The sequence below is a fragment of the Toxotes jaculatrix genome, chromosome 21 (assembly GCF_017976425.1).
Source record: "Toxotes jaculatrix isolate fToxJac2 chromosome 21, fToxJac2.pri, whole genome shotgun sequence".
Classification (NCBI taxonomy): Eukaryota; Metazoa; Chordata; class Actinopteri; family Toxotidae; genus Toxotes; species Toxotes jaculatrix.
Window position 1 is genome coordinate 10,529,767 of NC_054414.1, and position 19,122 is coordinate 10,548,888.

Below are 19,122 nucleotides of genomic sequence, written 5' to 3' on the forward strand. Positions count from 1 at the left end.
TGGCTGGAATGCAATCTGCAAACCTCCAAACGTGTCAAGGTTCACAAGGCTGCAAAACAGTAGGACCATGAACCTACAAACACACCAAGCATCTCTGGAAATGCGCAGCTATTGACTGTATCTATTAACTGATCGGTTTATTTGCAACTGCTGTTCAATTCAAAGGCCAAATGACTAACCTGTCAAAGATCAACAATTCTCTGAGTCTTTACAGACATCAATTGCTTGGCAACTATCTGTGCTCATTTATTTATTTATTTATCGCACTACATAAATGCTGGGTCCTTTTGTTTGCACGTAAAGGAATGTATTTTTTTTAAGTAGGAAGAATGGATATCGCAAACTATGAATGCAGCTGGAATAGACAGCCTCCTTATGGGGAATCCATTCAGCATTTCCCTGCATAGAAAACAGCAACATCAGAAAAAGAAACCCCAATTTTCAAAATGCAGCGCAGTGAGTGGTGCAAATTTCTCGTCATGACATGAGCTGCTGCCTGGACCTGTAGGAACTAGCTGGCGCAGCAGTCCTCAGTGTTGAGTCAACGTTGCATCTGCGAGGCTGAGGCAGCGGCAGCTCTACTGTTGCGAGACAGATGCAATGACATAGCGGCTGGAGCAGCTAACGTTACTTTGACACCTGGATGAGACTGTGGCGTTGTGTTTTTTGTTTTCTTTTTTTTTAGTCGGTTTACCGTGCTTTAATTGGCCATTTGCTTGAGCTGGCTAGATCACAATTGCTAGTCACCGATGCTCTCAGTGAGCTGCCCTCGCATAGATTTCGATCTAAGTTGCTGCAAGCTAGCGTTAGCTCGCTGCTGCTACCCTTCAGACATTGAAGTGGCCACATAAACATGCGGATCATCGAGGCGGAGACCCCTGGGACATCTCTAACGTTATACGCTTTCTGCAGGACACGAGTTTCGACTGACCGCTGACCGGACTCCGCAGAGTATCTGTGTAAATGCTGCTTAAGATTTTTCATCTATCCTAAACATGAGTAAACTCCAAATCTGCTAGCCAGCTAGCTGTGGTTGGCGTGCACGGGGATCGGATTGCCCCGCTGCTTCTGCTAACTGCTACAAACAAATAACAAGCTAACAAAACAGTTTAGCGTCAGCGTAACGTTATCATGAACGAGTGACCAAACGTGGACAGTGGCACATTCAGGTATTAGCTGTCGTTTTTGCGTGTCATCGTGTTGCTAACTACTGTTTTTTCAATGTGGTCGGAGCGAAATGGTTGCTAACTAAGGCAGCGGTGACTAACTGTCATAGCTATATGTTGGAGAGATGCTAACGTTAGCTAAAGGTCTTAGCGTCATTGTTAGCAGTGATTCAACATCGCAGACAGCTGGTCATGCTTACCAAGGGTTATGGATGACATTTAATGTTAGCAGCATTGTCTCTTTTCGTTAAACCTCAACACTTGCATGTTGGCTGACCCAGTTTTTTTGCTAACAAGTTAACAACCAAATGGCAAAGCTCGTTAATTGGCGTTACCTGTAGCTGTCTGGTGTTATTGTTAGCATAACTAGGGGCTATATTTGACTGAAAGCGTACTGTACAGCTAAGTTAGTGTTCAACGCCAAATAGATTTGACGTTTGTGCTCTTGGGCTTAACGTTGCACAGTTTAGCCAAAGTTGCTTAAGCTAACATTAACATTAACATTAATGGTTTGACAGATCAGCCAGTGCCAGAGTAGACTAGTTACATGTCAACCTCAAGCCGGTCTCAGTTTCCTTTTTTGATACCTACCAAATCTCTGCCGGTAAGTCATTTTTTTTCTTTAGACAGGTAACGTTGTTAGTAAGAACTATGAGCACCGGCAGCCCATGATTATGTCGATATTTTCGACGTTCAGGATTTTAAAATAGCGCAATGCGTATTTTGCTAATGGACTTCAACTTTTTAATGAGTCAGCTAGTCTAGTCTAAGCAAACTGCAAAACCGCATGGAACTACCACATGGTTGCCCCAGGAATAAATGGGGATAATGCTTACAGTGTCATCAGATGGACAGGGGAGGATGGTGCACAAAAGGGCCTTCTATCTGATATTCTGCCCCTGACTCTGTGCTCAGCAGTTATATAGTCTCCCAGCTTTCTGTCCCATGAACTGTCCTCTGTCACCTTTTATATAAACTCGTTTTCCACATTGTGCCTCAACTGTCTTTGATACTCTATCTCTCTACCCCACTTTATCTTCATAGTATATTTAGCAAGACCTTCAGTAAAGCTAGAAGAATACATTGCCACATATGTTGGACTTTGATAGCATGCTTTGTTTGTTATCTTAGTAAATGCAGCCAAATGCATACATGTGGGAGTTGCCACCAGTCAGATCAGTGTGGGCTCTTTATCCACTGTATGATGTTTTGTGTTTTTCAGAGAGGAAAGAGCGACAGATCTCAAGGACCAGATTGCCAGCTGAACTTTTTGCCTCTCAGACAGATCGCCAGGGACCATGCTGACCATCTTAGCTGCTGGGTCTGTGTTCTTTCCAGGCCTTTTCCTACTGTCCAAACAATGCCTGAAGTCCATCCCAGCACTGAGATGGAGCGAAGGCGATGCAGTCATTGTGTCTGCCAGGTGAGACCTACTTATACTTGGTTTTCATTTTCTGTGTGGACTTACACATGAACACTTTGTGCATGTATACATGTCATGTAGATGCACAGTGCTCACACTTGTACCCACAAAAAAATCTATTGCTTAAGAAGTTCTTTTACTCCCAAGTATGACAGCATGTTGCAGCTACAGTTGTGTCGTTTTTACTGAGTGCTTTCAGCTGCATTGTTGCTATATAAAAGTGGAAGGGCATTACTTTCCTGTGCGTTCATGGGTTAACTAGACAGTGTAAAACCTTTCACCACAGTGGATAATGAGAAATACATTATTTGTCATTCTCTGCTCACAGGTTGGTGTCGTCAGTTCAAGCAGTCATGGCTTCCTCAGCTGGCTACATCATTGCTTCTTCCTGCAAGGACATCATCGAGGACCAGTAAGTCAAGAGAATTCATAGAAAATAATCCATCACATTTGACCACACTGCCTTGTCTTTTAATGTATGTAACAAGTCACGTGAGACAGGCTGTAAGATGTATGATGCAAAGGTGAACAAATTTTTGGTTAAAATTAAATGTTAACCAAACGTTTAACTTGGCATTGGTCTCTCATCAGAGAGCAGTAAATGTCAGATACTGTGTATTTTAGAGTTTTTAGTTCAGCTCAAGTTTTTTTTATACTTAAAACTGTCCCAAGCATTTAATCACCTTTTTTTAGATGGTTGTAAATTGATATGAAATGGGTCGCATTGGGACTTTTTTGGATTGCAGATGGGGAAAGCGGTTTTGTATTGGGAGTAATCACTGCACTGGTTATTATGGATATGTGGTTTTAGTTACTTACTGTTTATTCTTTCATTTCTGTTTTTAAAAGCCAGCTTCTCTTCCTCTCCACACAGGCACTGGCTGACTAGCACTTACATCATGTTTGCTGTTCCCTACTTTGTTTATGACATCTACGCAATGTTCATGTGCTACTGGTACAAGCTACGGGTCAAAGGGCACGAGGAGGCCTCGGCAGCACCCCAGCACATGAGCTCAGCACTGACCAGCTACTTGCGTCGTGAGTTCCTCATGGTTCTGCACCACGTTGTCATGGTCACCGTCTGCTTCCCCGTCTCTGTGGTAACTGTCACACATTGTTCTTTCTCTTTCTTTCTATAAAACATAAGAAAACTCAGAGATATTTAGTTACGTCTTCTGTTAAGACAAGGAAAAGCAAAAGTGTGGTGTTGAGCTTTAGTTGTGTGTGCATGTAAACATGGATGGATATATGGATTAGAAATGTGATATAATCTCTGTTATACTTTATACTATAGTAAGTAAGCCAGGCATCCATTTTTGGAGATGTTTTCTTGTTTTCAGACTGCATGTGGAGACACTAAAATAAAAAGTTTTCTGATTCTGAGAAAGTGGGAACTAAGCCCTCAAAATGTTTTACTTGTTGGTAGATATTTATTTACAGATGTGCATTTATTGCAAATCTACCAGAAAGTCCACAAACAGGAGCAAACACTGTAATTGCATTCTAGACAAATAATCAACCTCCTTTTCTCTCTCTAGTTTTGGCGACAAGGAAAGGGAGATTATTTCCAGGGTATAATGTTCATGGCTGAGCTCAGCACTCCATCTGTCTGCTTAGGGAAAATACTCATCCAGGTAAGTGTTCAACCTCAGTGAAGTTTTAGGTGTTGCTGCATGTGCATGTGACAAACTAAAGTTCTTCTGCACTTTCCACTTCTTTCTTCCCTTTTCATTCAATGGAGATTATCTGTCTCTGGTCATTCCCAGCATGCAGCTTGTTCATGCCCATCGTCTCCTGTTGACTGTGTCTCACATGAACAGCACTTGTCAGAAACATCATTCATTAATCGGTAACACGGTTTTTGTGAATACACATTGTAGGAGCTGCAGCCACCTGTATGTGTTTTAGGTTTGTGTGGGTGTGTGTACGATGTGTCAGTGTCTAGGTGAAGGTTGTCCTTCCACTGCTTCCTGCTTGTCCCCCATACGAGGCTCCTACAGCTGTTAGCCTCTGAATATAGCCTCTAGTATTTAGAATGGATATTCAGCAGATACAATATCAGCTTGTCTTTCTACCCTCTATCACTCAGCACCCTGCCCCTCCCGTCCCTAACAGCAGCGCATGTGGCCGTTTGATAAACAACAGTGGGCTAAAAGCTGTGGCCCTGCTATACCTATAGTATAAAAAAACAATGAATAATAAAAAACAATAGCATGTTTATTGATGGGATGCCATGTAATTCTAGGATACGAGACCAGTGAATGGGCAAGAGGAAAACGTTTTTAGGGAAATGCATGTGGGCTTGTCCTCAGTGTTATCTCACTGAAACAGGTTGACTGTTCAAGATAAAAGTTTAGTCATCGGCTATAAACAAATGAGAATGGAGGGAAAAAAAAGACTCTCTCACTGATGCACACACTCTCCTACTGCCTCCTGTAGAAATCAACCGGTGTGCAACCAGCAGCATGGCATACTGTGCTCTCCATCGCTACTTGTTCAGTCCATGCAGATAGTATTAACAAATATAACAGTGTTAGTATTAACAATATAACAATGGCAAATGAGATTAACATCGTCAGCTTTCAACAAACTGTACTGCTTGCTTTTCTTTCTCCCTCTCTCCCTCTGTTTTTTTCCACTCTCAGTACAAACAGCAACACACTCTCCTGCACAAAGTGAATGGGGCTCTTATGCTGATCACTTTTTTCATCTGTCGAGTCCTCCTCTTCCCTTACCTCTACTACGTCTATGGAAGGTATGTCTTTCTTTCCATCTCTGTTTTCTCATGTTCTGCTGTCTCGCTGAGCTTGGGTCAGTAACTTGCAGTCACATGATCTCTATCTTACGGGTTATGGGGACAAGAATACAGTCCTGTATGTCTCCTCTGTTTGTATCCAGGTACGCGTCCATCCCCTTCCACATGGTTCCCTTCTCAGTGCCATGGCACTGTAACCTTGGTGCTGCTCTGCTCATGGCCCCCCAGCTCTATTGGTTCTCCCTAATTTGCAGGGGCGCCCTGCGACTATTCACAGGCTCCTCGCGCTCTCAGAGACCACGCCCGGCTACAGCCGCACCAAAGGAGCGCCAGACGGATGGCAGCGCACTGCCCCAGCCTGCCAATGGCTACAGCACGCGCTCCACAGAGCCCGAGCTGGCCACTCACTGAGAAGAGTGGAGGGGAGGGTGGGGAGGGAAGGAAGGAGGGCAAATGTACCAATGAAAATGTAAAGCGAAAGAAAGCTGTGAGGGGAAAAGCGAGACTTGAAACACGTAGCAATATGAAGAAAGCTACAGACGATGGCCTCAAACAGCGCTGAAGGCTTCGTGGCCAGCAGTCAAAGTCTTAAGAGCTTAATGATTTGGTTGCTGGCCTTCAGGTACTTCAGCTTCTCAGTTTGTAGGAAACAAATGGTGTGTTAGCACACTAAGTATTTAAAGATGTCATCAGGCACTGTGACAGACAGGAACATGCACTGACCTGAGAGGAATTTGCCTGGATGTATAGTGAGTATAGGTGGCTATTTCCCTCATGTAGATCAAATTCAGTCCTCTCTGCCTCACGGTACGGGAAGGGCAGGAAAATAGGAATGTATTATATTGTATGTTAGTACATTTGCTGTAGATGGAAGGCCTAATTCAGTTTAGTAATGAAGAAGACCTTCAAAAAAGAAAAAAAATCCTGGCTAAGCAGTATTTTGACTTGTTAGTGTTTATTATCTGTATCCTCTATGTAGTCACTGTCACTCTAACAAAATGTAACCAACCTGCAGACTGACTCATTTTTAGAAGGGAGATAATCTCATAAGACTGTATTCTGCTGCCTTATCCCTTTTCCCCATTCTTTGCAGTTTCTTTTCGTTTTTATTTATTTTTATCCTTGGAGGAGAAGGAAGAGGTTTTCCTCGGGCACAAAAATGTGACGGGTGTACATAGCCGATGTAAAATTGTCCTTATTTCCATGTCAGTATTAGGTCAATGTTTATTCCCCCACCCTCATTTTATTTTTTTAGATTTTGTCTCATTTCTGCATCTGATATTTCTACAGGCATATTTGGACCAGTTACATTTCAGCATTAAAACAAAACGTTTCACAGTTTTACAGCTTAGTGTATGCAGACTATCCCCAAACGTTATGCCAGTGCTTCTCATTTCAGTGTAGATATGACTTCATTCCACTTAACTGGTATCACAAAGTGTTTTTTTGCAAGTGATGCACAGTAGCAGTCACTTTAAACTGAATTTACATGTGTTTTTTTTAGTTTGGTGCTGATGTAAATGTCAAAACATACATTTGATTGGCTGGAATATTTCACAAAGGGATCCATGAGGTTTGAATATTTTTAGCTTTGTTCGGGGGACTTGCAAAGATAGAGTTTGAAGGGACACAAAGGTGATCTTCTGGGGAAGCATTCCCTTGTGATTGACATGCAGCACATTTGTCCATGGCAACTTATTGTGATGTGACTTTTAATTTTTTTTTAACCATTATTAAGTCTCTAAATTATTTTATTTTTAACATTGTTTGAATTGCTCCAATCATTGAGCCGTGCATTTGAGCCACTGGTTCCATGAACCTTCGATGAACAAAACTGGCTTGTTTTATCATTTTATGTTAGTTTAAAGCAGCTACACTGTCCTTGAAATGGGTCAAGAAAAAAAAACTAAAACACAGCTCAGAAACCATCAAGACAGGGCAGCGTGTGCCAAAACATCTGGACAACTGTGGGCATGTTGAACACAGAATATTCATTCCCCTGTTCCATGAATTCATGAGGTACTGCTTCTTGACAATACTAAAACATTTCAACTGATGTACTGTATATTCCACAAAATGCTTGTTATTTATTTGTAAGTATTTATTTATTTATTTATTTGGTTTGTGGTTTTGAATGCATATTTATGCATACATATTATACTCTATGCTTCTGAGCCTTATGTGAAGGCTGTATTGTTACTCAAACTTAGCTAAAATATACTTCTCTGTCCTGAGCCTGCCTTGAGTCTTTTTTTTTTGTTTGTTTTAGTAGTGTTGAAAATGTTTTAACAATGTTTTAACAAATGCCTTTTGTTTGTTCTAACACCACTTCTCTAGACAAAGGTAAAGTGAGACAGTAGAGGGTGCCAGAATCCGTGATTTCATGTAATGATTTGAAGTCATTTTAAACACTACAAAGTGGACTGGTTTCTGTCTCTTACTGCGATGTGAAAAGGCCTTTAATAATCAGTTTTACTTTCATTTGTCAGGTATTTAATTGACCACGTTAGCCAAAAATATTCTTTCCATGAAGTTTAACAGTTTTTAGTCCCATCATAACAAACTCATATGCTCATGTACAGTTACAGAGGATTTCTATGTCAATCGCCCTTACTGCCCACAGAGCACAACAGGGTTACTCCAGGGTTAAAAGGTTTATTGCCATCATACAAAACACACATAGAAAACATAGAAAAAACTTGTTACATTAAAAAAATTCAAGTTTTGAAAAAGCCTTGGAAAGCTATTGTCCTTGTTTGCCTCTGGGCAAGTCCTCATCTTTCTTAATACTTCAGTATCTCCTCTGTCTTGGGGAGAAGATGGTGTTGGGGTTGCTGTCTCGTTCCCTCTCCTTCTCCCGCTCCTTCTGGCTGTTGGGAGACAGGGCTTCCTCCAACTTCTTGTCACTCTTGAAAAGGTCTCGACCCGTACGCATGATGTGTTCCTCGATTTTGCGGTGGCGCTTCATGTCTGACAGCACTTTGTCCAGCCGAGCTTCCCTTTTCACGGAAGAGCGGGCTGAAGATCCTGGGAGAAAAGGAAAAACATTTATACTTGATTAAAAAAAAAATACACCAAGTCATCAGTGATGAAAGAAAACGGGTTCAAGAGTGCAAATTTTAAAACTGAAATCTCAGTGATTACTGTCTATCACACCTGGAGTTCTGCGTCTGTTGATGAAAGCATTTTTCGGAGTGGCTTGCGTTTGCTCCTCATCAAAGTCAAACTCAGTTGGAGTTGGAGGCCTGAAAAAAAGAAAGTCATGAGTTTTCTCTTCCAAAACTAGTACACAAACCAAAATCTTAAGACATGAAATGGTTAGGAAGAATTGTAATACTGACTTGCGCTCTCTCTCCTCCCTCTCCCTTTCCTTCGCCGCCTCTTCCTCATCATCTCTTTCAGGTGACGGGGTTCGTTCAGGTGTAGGGGGCCTTCTAGGAAGGGGCACAAAGTTCAATTCCAGCATCTCTCCTTTAGCAAGGAGCTCATAGAGTCTTTTGATCTCAGCAGGAGGGGGCATCCAGCTTTTGGGGTCCTCCATTTCCTCGTCACTGTACGCCAGCTCCCATTCACTGTCCACTTCTGCAGCCTGCTGTCCCTCTTCACCATCCACTGCTGCATCTGCCTGGGGTTCATCTTTGTTTGTCTCTCCTTCCACAGCATCTGTGTCTGCATCTGAGAAAGCAACAAAAAGGTGTGAAAAAAGTAAGTTTAAAAAAAAAAAAAGCTGCTGAGTAAAAGTAGTAGGAATAACAGTACAACCTTATTTTATTATGAAATATACAGTATTTTAGCAGTATTTTAGTGGAGTTACCTTTCTCATCCTTGGTTTCAGTGTCCTCCTCCTCTGTGGCAGCAGTCATCTCAGTGTCCTGTTGCTCTGTGCTGCCCTCCTCTTTGCCTGCTGCAGGTTTTTCTGCGTCCTTCACACCCAGAGCCTCTATGCCCTCTCTCAGTGAAGAGTCTGTGGCCTCAGTCTGCATCCTTCCTTCTACTTCTGGTGAACTTAATATTCACAGACCTGCTTTATGAAAGAAAAAAAAAACCCCATTTTAGAACACCTGAGAATAAGTATAGGTATGAAAGGTTAAGATATTTTTGAGAGAGCTAACCCAGAGTAACATCAGGCGTTTGAGGTTTAACAGGTACCCTAACGATAGCTGTTAATTTTGCTGAATAAGTAGATAGCATAGCCAGATTTGAAGCGTAATTGTAAACCTATTTCACATGATTAGCTTGCTAACGCCAGGCCTGACCGCCAGCTATTTCTAAACAGTAATTACAATTAGCCAACATATGTGCATTGAATTGTCATTACCGAACTTCTGTTTGTCGTGTTACTGAAGTTAATTTTTACGTCAGATTATCTTTTCCAGGGAATAAAGTCACCGAAGCTCTCCATGAGACTTGCTAGGGATAAAAAACGATTATGCATAGACGTAAACATAGCGCCATTTTGGACTCCAGGAACTGTGTGACGATCTGCCCTGTTCCGTGAGCCTGCGCATTCCCACTGATTAAACTGTATGTGGATGGTCCACCGATAGCGTGAGGAACCGATAGTACTTAACGTGTGTGTCGTAGAGATCTGTGGTGACACGACTTCCTCCGCAGTGCGCAATCGCATACATGGTTGAATGCTTATCGGGCGAAATTCTTTTCTTCACTATTCACTTTAACTACTTGTTTTAAAAGATGTACATATATGTTTAAATAGCATGTTGACACTGACAACTACATTTGGTGTACGAGTAGTTCTGATAAATAAGGACGCTAGACGTCAAATAGGCGCCAGTGTTAACGCGACTTCTGATTGGTCAATGGCAGTTTCCGGTGGTAATGCTCTTCATTTGAAAAGTGTTCCGGACCGTTAGATGTTTGGGGGTGCTCAGTAGCTATAGTTAAAAGACGGTGTTCGTGATGTTGCTAAAAGTGAAACCTGGAGAATAATAGAGGTTTTTGTTCTTGGAGACCATACATAATATCGGTAAGTATTAAAGAAACGTTTATAATTAAATAAGTGAAGCAGTAACTGACCTTAGCGGGGCGGACGCGCTCATGTTAGAAGCAAGACTAGAGTTGACGAGACTTGGCGCTAGCTAAGTTAGCTTGGTTGGCTCCGCATTGCAGCGTTTTGTTTGCAGTCAAATGGGGACTAATGAAAGGTTATGCAAGTTTGATAATCTGTATTGTTAAACTTTAATTTTTTCACACGCAAACGCCAGCGGAAATAATACGTGGCTAACTTGACTTGTTATCCAGGCCTTTTGTTTTGGAGTTCAAACATGGCTCAGCGCGTAGCGGTACCAGATGGAGGAAACAAGAAGACCTCCAGAGTTCGGGTAGCTGTTCGTCTGCGACCCTTTATGGTCAAGCAAGATGAGAAAGGCGAAGGACCGTGTGTGAGAGGCCTGGACTCCCAGAACCTGGAAATAATCAACTGGAGGAATGCTACAGAAACAGTGAAATACCAGTATGTGTCCTCAGCAATGCAGAACTCTTTTCATTTCTAAATAATCCTGTTGTTAACGTTTCTCATTAATTATTAAATTTAAATTCTAAGAGTGCCGTGTTTGTTGTTTCAGTTTTGATGTTTTTCATGGTGAGCAAACGACACAGCAAGAGGTTTTCCTCTCATCAGTGAAGCCCATTCTACCACACATACTGAAGGGACAAAATGCAAGTGTGTTTGCCTATGGGCCAACAGGAGCAGGTATATCAAAGCAGAAATGCATGTATTGTATTTGTTCCGAATTCACTTGTTACAATACTTAGAGTTTATATGTTTTGCTGAGCAATCTCTGTGGCCTCTTATTTTACTGCTGTCTACTAGGGCTCTGTTAATAGCCATGCCCTGTCTAGCATTGTTTGCTTTATGTCACTGTTGTTTTTTGCACATTATGTGTACATGTGTGTCCTAGAGTGTGTGTGTCAGTGTGCATGTGTGTGTTTGTGTATGTGCGAAATGTGTGTGTATGTGTGGGGTTCGAAATAGTGTGTGTGCACACTATACTGTATCTGTCTTGTCTTTAGTGTGTTTTAATAGTTGTGTATATCACCAGTTGTTCCCGGTGAAACGTTTCCTCTCACTGTATGCTATGTATATGGCTGAAATGACAATAAACCTACTTGACTTGGTATTTTTTTTCCTCTGTAAACTCCTCCACAGGCAAGACCCACACCATGTTAGGCAGTTCAGAGCAGCCAGGCGTGATCCCCCGAGCAGTTCATGAGGTCTTCAATCTGGTCAGAGGAAAGGATGAGAATGAAGGATGGGATTACAGCATTGGCATGTCTTATTTGGAAATTTACAATGAAAAGGTGTGATTGATTGACTGTACACAGTATAGTGTGATCCATTGCCAGTAGTTCAAAATTGTTTGTCATTTGGTAGTAGAATTGTAGGTTTTAATTATAGTTGTTATGCTCTAGTTTCTGTGCTGTGTACATCATCCTTAGGTGCTTAAGTTAAAACTGAATTCTTGAATTTTTGACATACTTTATGGAGTCCTTTATTCCTTCTTTGGTTATTTCAGGTTCTAGATCTTCTATTGCCAAGTTCCCAGGATCTGCCAATCAGAGAGGACAAGGACAAGAACATCTTTATCCCTGGCCTCACTCACACAACAATCTCCTCCTTCTCAGATTTTGACAAACACTTTGTCCCTGCCAGCTTAAATCGTACTACAGCTTCTACCAAACTAAACCAGCGCTCCAGCCGCAGCCACGCTATTCTCCTCATCAAGGTTTGATATGTAATCCCATTGACTATTTGTTATAATTCTCTTTGAGAATTGCTCTGTTTTTCTTTGAGTTTGTCTCTGCGTGAGTCTCCAGCGGACAGTCAAATAGCATCTTAAACAGGTCGTGGCCTCCGAGCAGTAGGCCAGGATTTGGTAGCTGGTGCTTAAATCAATTCTCTCTTGCAACACCCCCATTAGCAATTTCTGGGCTTTCTGGGACCACTATGAGAGAGATACAAACTGGTGTCTGCTGTCCTTTACTATCTTTGTCCTGTTTAATCATTCTTAATTCCTATCTGGTAGAGCTGAATATGTGATTTGCTGAATTTATTATAAAACAGATTTCTTTTGCTGCCTTCTTTTATCTCTTCTAACCTTGTGTTTCTCCCTTCTCCTTCCTCTGTTTCTCTGTCACGTTTGACCTCTGTGTCACGGCCCTTTCTGAAATCTTAATCTTCTTGATGATCTAGGTTGTACGGACTGAACGTGCTTTGCCCCACCGTCAACAGACGGGCAAGCTGTACTTGGTAGACCTGGCTGGTTCTGAAGACAACCGCCGCACTGGCAACCAGGGCATCCGCCTGAAGGAGAGCGGGGCCATCAACCTGTCTCTCTTCACTCTGAGCAAAGTGGTGGACTCTCTTAACTCTGGCACTGCTGTCCGTGTGCCTTACAGAGACAGTAAACTAACACGGCTGCTGCAGGACTCCTTGGGTGGCTCCGCGCACTCGGTCATGATCACCAATATTGCGCCGGAGTACAAATACTACTTTGATACATTTAGTGCGCTCAACTTTGCCGCTAAATCCAAGCTCATTATGAACAAGCCCTTTACCCGAGAAACTGTTGCTGTGCCTGTGCTGCCAGGTGAGTGAGAAAAGCACCAGATTTTTCATTCAGGACTTGTATATGTAGAGAGAAATGAAATAACTAGAGAAAAGGAAGCTGTATTTGAATTTGATCTAACAGCCATCAGGGACACCTACGTCACATCCCAGAGGAGGATGACTAAGAGTAAACAGCCAGCTGTCTCACGGAAAGAGGAATGTAAATTTTTAATTTCTGCTTCTGATACCTGCAGTTCTCAAATGTATTTCTGGTGGTTACGTTGTGCTGCTCTTCCCTTGGCTTTAATTCAGGCACTGCAATGCAGCTCTGACCGATGCTGTACTGTCATCATCTGAATTCCTTTTCACTCTAGAGAACCCTACAAACACTGTTGCTTCAGTGCACTGAATACTAAACTGTTAATTTCCCCTCTGCCTTCATCTCCAGTGAAGCGGGCCAGAGAGAACCAGGAGGCGGGCGGGTCTGGCACCGAGCCACAGAAGAAAAGGCAGAAAGAGGAGAAGAAAACCGAACAGGGTGGTTCCTCACCCTCTGCACATTTTCAGAGGTTAAAAAACACACACAGACAGACTTATTGATTATTTGTCTGGCCAATCAGACTTAGCAACTGTGATGTTTGACTGTGAAGAAAATGCATTTGCATCTGCCCAAAGCCAAAACAGCAAATTCAATTTCCTCTGCTCTGTCCATATTATAGCCACTTAAACAAGCCTCAAACCAATGGGCCAAGATTTTGTAGCTTGTGCTGAAAACAAGTATCTCTGCAGTGCTCCTATTGGCTACAGCTGTTGTGCCCACTGGAATCTCTCTGGGAGACAGACGAACACTGCTCTCTTGCCATATGTTATCATGGGTACAAGTCCGTCTGGGCTAGGATGCTTGTCAACATGTATTTGTTCAGCATGGCCTGGTCAACCATTTGACTTCTGAGCCTCTGACCACACTCTTCCCTTCTAGTTGTCTGTCTGCCTTTTCTTGATTTGTTTTGTGTCTCTTTCAGTCCGTCAGAACCATCTGTGATGGACAGACTAATAGCTCTGGAGAAGCTGATGATGAGCTGCAAGGACATGGCCCAGTCTTGCAAGGAAATCCAGGTGAGAACACACACCTACATCAAAACTTAGTTTGTCGATCAAGGGTAAAAACATCTACCCTTCTCTAATATAGGTTTTGATCATTTAAATCCACTCCTGGTTCAGCCCTTTGTCAAATCATAATTTGTCTGTATGTGATTTACTAAATGCTGATACAGTCGGATCTTTGAATGGATCAATCAGCTCTCCTTCATTGATATTTGATATCCAACCTTGCTTCACCCCCTCCCCACAGGAGCTCAAAGAGAAGCAGCGTGAGTTTGAGAGCAAGGCCCTTCTACTCAGTCGGTTGGCTGGAGAAGAGTCCAACACCAAAGAGGAGCCCATCTTCAAGAACAACACAGCTCCTTTGCAAAGGAAACAGTCAAATGCCACAAAGCCCATTAAGAAGCAGGCTGTGGTCCAACCCCTGCAAGGTCAGTTACTTGGTTAACTTGGTGAAATTACATAGAATTTTTCTTTATCCATTTATCCATAAAATAACACTCATTGAAACTTCAGTTGTATGAATTTAACTGACAGAAAGCATAGACTACAAGACTGTGGTCATATCAGATGCCACTGTCCTAAAATTGCCCTTGAATAATTAAAGTTCTGTATGGAAAAAAAAATGACCTTGGAAAACTGCTTTCCTGTCGTGTAATCCTTTATTGTTCATTCTTCCCTACAGAGTAGTCACTCGCTAATTCTGTCATGTTGAATCACTGGAGCTTATGAAGAGCTGCAATATGATACAAGAGCTCAGTCTACAGTATAGGAGCCAAAAAATATATCAAATGACGATGAGGAGGACTTATTTTTACACCCCTCAGCAGCTCAGAGTGTGAGCCAGATAACTTTCCTTGGTACATGTGTCTTGTCTTTGAAGCAAGACTGTTTTGTTTTTCTCAAAATATGAAATTTTTAGCGTTTCAATGCAAAATTTCGGTTTAAAAATTTCCCCCCTCAGTGAGAATATTTGCCTTATTAACAGATTGTGTTCTAATTTGTAGTATTATTTGATTTTAACATTAACTGTATGTGTGGTTTCCTCTCTATCAGTGTCCCAGCTTCAGCCTCTTCAGCAGCTTGCCGTCGTCAGAAAACAGTCCACCTGTGTCAAGAAGAAAGAGAGGAAGCTTTCAGACCAGGTTGAGGTCAGCATCCGAGCTTTGACTGTGCTGTGCTTAGCTTGGCACATCTGCAGAATTGCAAGCATCAGATACAAGCTGACACAGTGCATTAGCTTCAGTCTGCTTTTTAACTCGACAGACACTGCAAAATTAACATCCTTTCCGGGCCAATATGAACAAATAAATGCTGGCAGTTATAGTTATAGTAGTTAATTGATTTTCATGTACTGTATATTTTCTGTAATTATGTAAAATCCCAGTTATAAATGTAGTCTAGTTTGTTTTGCTTTTTGTTTGTTTTTTTTGTAATTACTTTAATTGTTTTTATTGTTTCTCTCTCAGCCTCCAGATGGCAAAGAGAATTTAATGGAGAATGCCTGGGAGTCACAGCTTGACACATCTGTGTTGGAGCAGTCCAGGCAGAAAATCCTGCAGGTTCTCAACACCGGCTCCCTTAAAGACCTGAAGGGTCTGCAGCAGATCGGCGACAAGAAGGCAAAACTCATTCTGGGCTGGAGGGAGATCCACGGTCACTTCCCAAAGGTAAATAGAGAAAATGTTCTCAGCTTTTCTTTTTATTGTGTAGTACACCCCACAACCATACCATGTCTTAAATGTAGTTTTAACATCACTTGTGGTGACATCAGGCATATTTTTTTTCTGTTTATTGCAGTTGGAGGATCTGGTAAAAGTTGAGGGTATGACAGAAAAGAGATTTTCCTCCTTCATGAAGGTAAGCTGAGTCCTGAATTTTTCTTCCAACCATGGTGGCAGCCTAACATTGCAAAAGTTTGTACATTTCGGTGTTCCTGACCTTTTCTCTGGCAGCAGGGTTTTCATTGTTCACATTTGCACAGTAGTTAATAAAAAATAAAATCATTTCTTATACTGAACCCAAACTTCAGTTAAACTAGATCTGCAGCAGATTTAAAATAAACCTACAGGAGTCTAAGTTGACTTCTGCGGGACACAGCAGCCAGGCTCAGACTGAAACCACAGGTGCAGCTTGAACCGCTGCCTCTAAGGATACAGCAGGGGGCGGGATTTACTGATCGTGTGATGTTAACCCAGACAGCACAGGTTTAAACCCATCCTAAACCTCAGACTGCAGCTAATGACCCCCAGCGTGTTGGCTCACAGCTGTACTGTGCCTCAGTACAGTCTCACAAAGACGCTAAACATGGCTGTAGACTGGTTCAGACGCATAACTTGGGGAGGGTGTCAACTATCAGCCTAATATACTGCTTTAGGGATGATCTTTCTTTTGCTCTGTGTTAATGTTAATTTACTCTTATTTTTTTCAGGCAAACATCCTGAGTGCCATGGGGAAGTGATTTTATTTTTTCTTTTGTTTTTAAATCAAACCTTGTATATAATTTGTGTCTCGGAAGCCTTTATTTGTCATTTCTGCTTGATTTTATGATGTTTTTGTAGTTACAACTGTGCTCCAGCTGATGGCGCACTACTGTTTTTAATAAACATCTCACATGCCATTGAATGTTTACTTCGGTAGTGTTTACTTCATGATGATAAACAAATGTGATGGTCACCTTCGCATGTGGGCCAAACGTCCCCTACCCCGAACGGTGTCTCGTGTCATGAATGGACATCTCAGGGTGTGTTTTATGGTAGCGTATTTCCGGTTTGAAAACCTTAATTGGGCTAATTTGTGAACTCTTGTCCTCTGCAAGGCGGAGACAGGAGGATACGGACTCTGAGATGCTGAGAGTGTGGATGAATGTTGTGTTCAGGGGTGAGGAGAGGAGGATGCCATAATCCAGCAACCACTCCCCCCACCCCACCCCACTCCCCCACATCCTCCTCCTCTTTCGCCTTCTCCCACGGCACGTAGTCTGGTTGATTTCACTTTTCATTTCTCTCTCTCTCACTCTCCCTCACACACACACACACACACACCCCTCCTCCCTGATCCACCCTGCCGTCCAGGAGACTCCCCATCCATCCCAGCACTCCGCGCTGGAGCAAGACGCTACACCAGCTCTGCCGCACTTTCACATATAACTAAAAAGAAATAAGATATTCTCGGATTATTATATAACCGTGCACGTTTGAAAATACGCTGGATGTAGAAGAGATGTGTGGTCGTGTCTGATGCTGTTATTTTCCACCTGAGATCAACGTTACCACGATGCCAAAGCCACGGACGCTCCGGCTGTGTTGAGACTGGCGCTGGATTAAAAAAAAAAAAAAAAAGGTTAGTTTGATTTCTCTTCATAGCCACCTTTTTCTTATTTTTAATTCGGAAATTGCCCATCATTTATTTACAGCTTGCATGTTGCATTACGTGCAAGCTGTCTGTGTGTTTGTTTTTCTGCTTATCATTGCAATTTAGCAGCTCACATCCAGTGAATTCAAATTACCAGCAGCAGGCTGAGTAATGAGCAGCCCCCCCCCCCCCCTCCCCCTCTTCGTCAATCCGACGAAGAGGGGGGAATTTTTCCTTTGTCCCCATCATTTTACCGCTGTGTCCTTTATCTTTTGTTCAACCGGTCACCATATGCCATTTTGTGCCTGTGTACACATGATTAAATAATGGTATGTACACACCTGCACAGAGACCACGGCTGCTACTATCGTTTCAAAGGAACCTGCCTCCATCTGCCATGCCTTTGTACTCCTCATGTCATTGTGACCTGCTTTTTTTTTCTTGTTACCTGAGCTAGTGAGTCTGATATTTGAAAATAAGCTCTGAGCTCATCTGAGGCCTGGTTTACGGTGAACCGTGACTGTATTGTATCTGTTCACCTTCAGCCCGTTTATTTACAAACCACCGTAGCATGACAAGCGATCAAAAACAAAATGAGACGATCTGCTGTCATCTGAAGTCAAAGTGGATTGTAAAGAGGCTTATTGTGGTGATACTGAGCCTGGGTCCAAACTGAAAAGCATCTGAAGCAGAATGTGTTTAGGGACTGTGTGAAAATGATTTTGTGGAGTGTGGGCTGGAAACTTAGGGTTCACATAAATAAACAAGTGAAAACTAAGAATCTCCCCAGTATTATTGATATTTTCATTGACTTAGAAATAAAATGCACCCCCCACCCCCCACCCCTTCAATTTCATACGTTTTTTATGTTTATGTTTGTGTACATGTATGTAATCTTATTTTAATTAGAAGCAAATTATATAATTTCATGAATTTGTTGTAGCTACTTTTTTCCTGTGAAGCCCAGAGGCTGTTGCTTAAGTAACAGCCAATGGGGATTCAAATAAAGAAAGGAATATCTCTAAAATAACATGACACTACTTAATTAGTACAACTCATTTTGCCATCAGAAACAAAGAATGTTAGATGTTGTGGTAGGCAAGCCCAGAATCCATTACGGTCTACTGTGCCACTTCAGACCAGTTATCAGCAGACGTAAAAAGGATGAAGTGCTCTTTATATCTGCTGATAACTGAATCAGCCTGAATACTGTTACTGTCCAAATATGATTCTACTATAGCAGAGCCTTCACAGATGATCATTACTGTGGATCAGACCTCTGTTCTTCTTAATGACACCCGATCAGATTGACACTGTCAACAGAAATGTGCAATTCCAAACAGTTTTGTCAATAATTTTGAAAATCTATCTTACAGTACACCCACACGCCTCTTAATAAATTGATTTAATATCTATTATCTATTGTCTGTTCTGTTCTATAATATCTATTATCTATCTATTGTTTTACTTCTCCAACTTCTTGTGTGTCTTTTTTTTTCCTGTCATCTGATTTTAACTGTAACTCTGAACTGATGCCCCTTAGTTAATTATGTGGACATTATATCAACAGAGTATTTGAGCCATGTCCTTGCACAAGGTCCCAGTGAGCTCTGACACACGTCCACATGCTTGTTGTCTTAATGGGCACTTGGGTGCCGTGTTACCAGAAACACATTACACAAATAAGTAAAAAAAAAAAAGTTTACCACTAGTCTGCCCATTTTCTAACCCTTCCCCACTCAAGTTATTTTTG

At 42.0% G+C, this 19,122-nt stretch overlaps 3 protein-coding genes across 4 annotated transcripts; 2 read left to right on the top strand and 1 right to left on the bottom strand.

Annotated features, from left to right (window-relative positions):
* Positions 1-480: 480 nt before the first annotated feature.
* Positions 481-7,578, top strand: tlcd3bb (TLC domain containing 3Bb). Its single transcript, XM_041067275.1, has 7 exons — positions 481-959; positions 2,389-2,589; positions 2,918-3,001; positions 3,464-3,689; positions 4,128-4,223; positions 5,235-5,344; positions 5,488-7,578. The coding sequence occupies exons 2-7, from the start codon at positions 2,465-2,467 to the stop codon at positions 5,753-5,755; spliced, it is 909 nt and encodes a 302-aa protein (XP_040923209.1). The 5' UTR covers positions 481-959; positions 2,389-2,464; the 3' UTR covers positions 5,756-7,578.
* A 405-nt stretch (positions 7,579-7,983) lies between these two features.
* On the bottom strand, positions 7,984-9,806 carry pagr1 (PAXIP1 associated glutamate-rich protein 1). Of its 2 annotated transcripts, none has more exons than XM_041067277.1 (5): positions 9,663-9,806; positions 9,159-9,365; positions 8,686-9,019; positions 8,501-8,589; positions 7,984-8,371 (listed from the first exon to the last, which is right to left on the bottom strand). In XM_041067277.1, exons 2-5 carry the CDS (start codon positions 9,325-9,327, stop codon positions 8,136-8,138), a joined length of 828 nt encoding a protein of 275 aa, XP_040923211.1. In that variant the 5' UTR covers positions 9,328-9,365; positions 9,663-9,806; the 3' UTR covers positions 7,984-8,135. The 2 variants fall into 2 exon arrangements, with proteins under 2 accessions (XP_040923211.1, XP_040923210.1); XM_041067276.1 differs by having other exon boundaries at positions 9,159-9,368.
* A 396-nt stretch (positions 9,807-10,202) lies between these two features.
* Positions 10,203-16,635, top strand: kif22 (kinesin family member 22). Its single transcript, XM_041066441.1, has 13 exons — positions 10,203-10,331; positions 10,607-10,817; positions 10,930-11,057; positions 11,514-11,665; positions 11,881-12,090; positions 12,558-12,954; positions 13,363-13,483; positions 13,937-14,030; positions 14,266-14,446; positions 15,072-15,166; positions 15,485-15,685; positions 15,816-15,875; positions 16,447-16,635. The coding sequence occupies exons 2-13, from the start codon at positions 10,630-10,632 to the stop codon at positions 16,474-16,476; spliced, it is 1,857 nt and encodes a 618-aa protein (XP_040922375.1). The 5' UTR covers positions 10,203-10,331; positions 10,607-10,629; the 3' UTR covers positions 16,477-16,635.
* Positions 16,636-19,122: the final 2,487 nt, after the last annotated feature.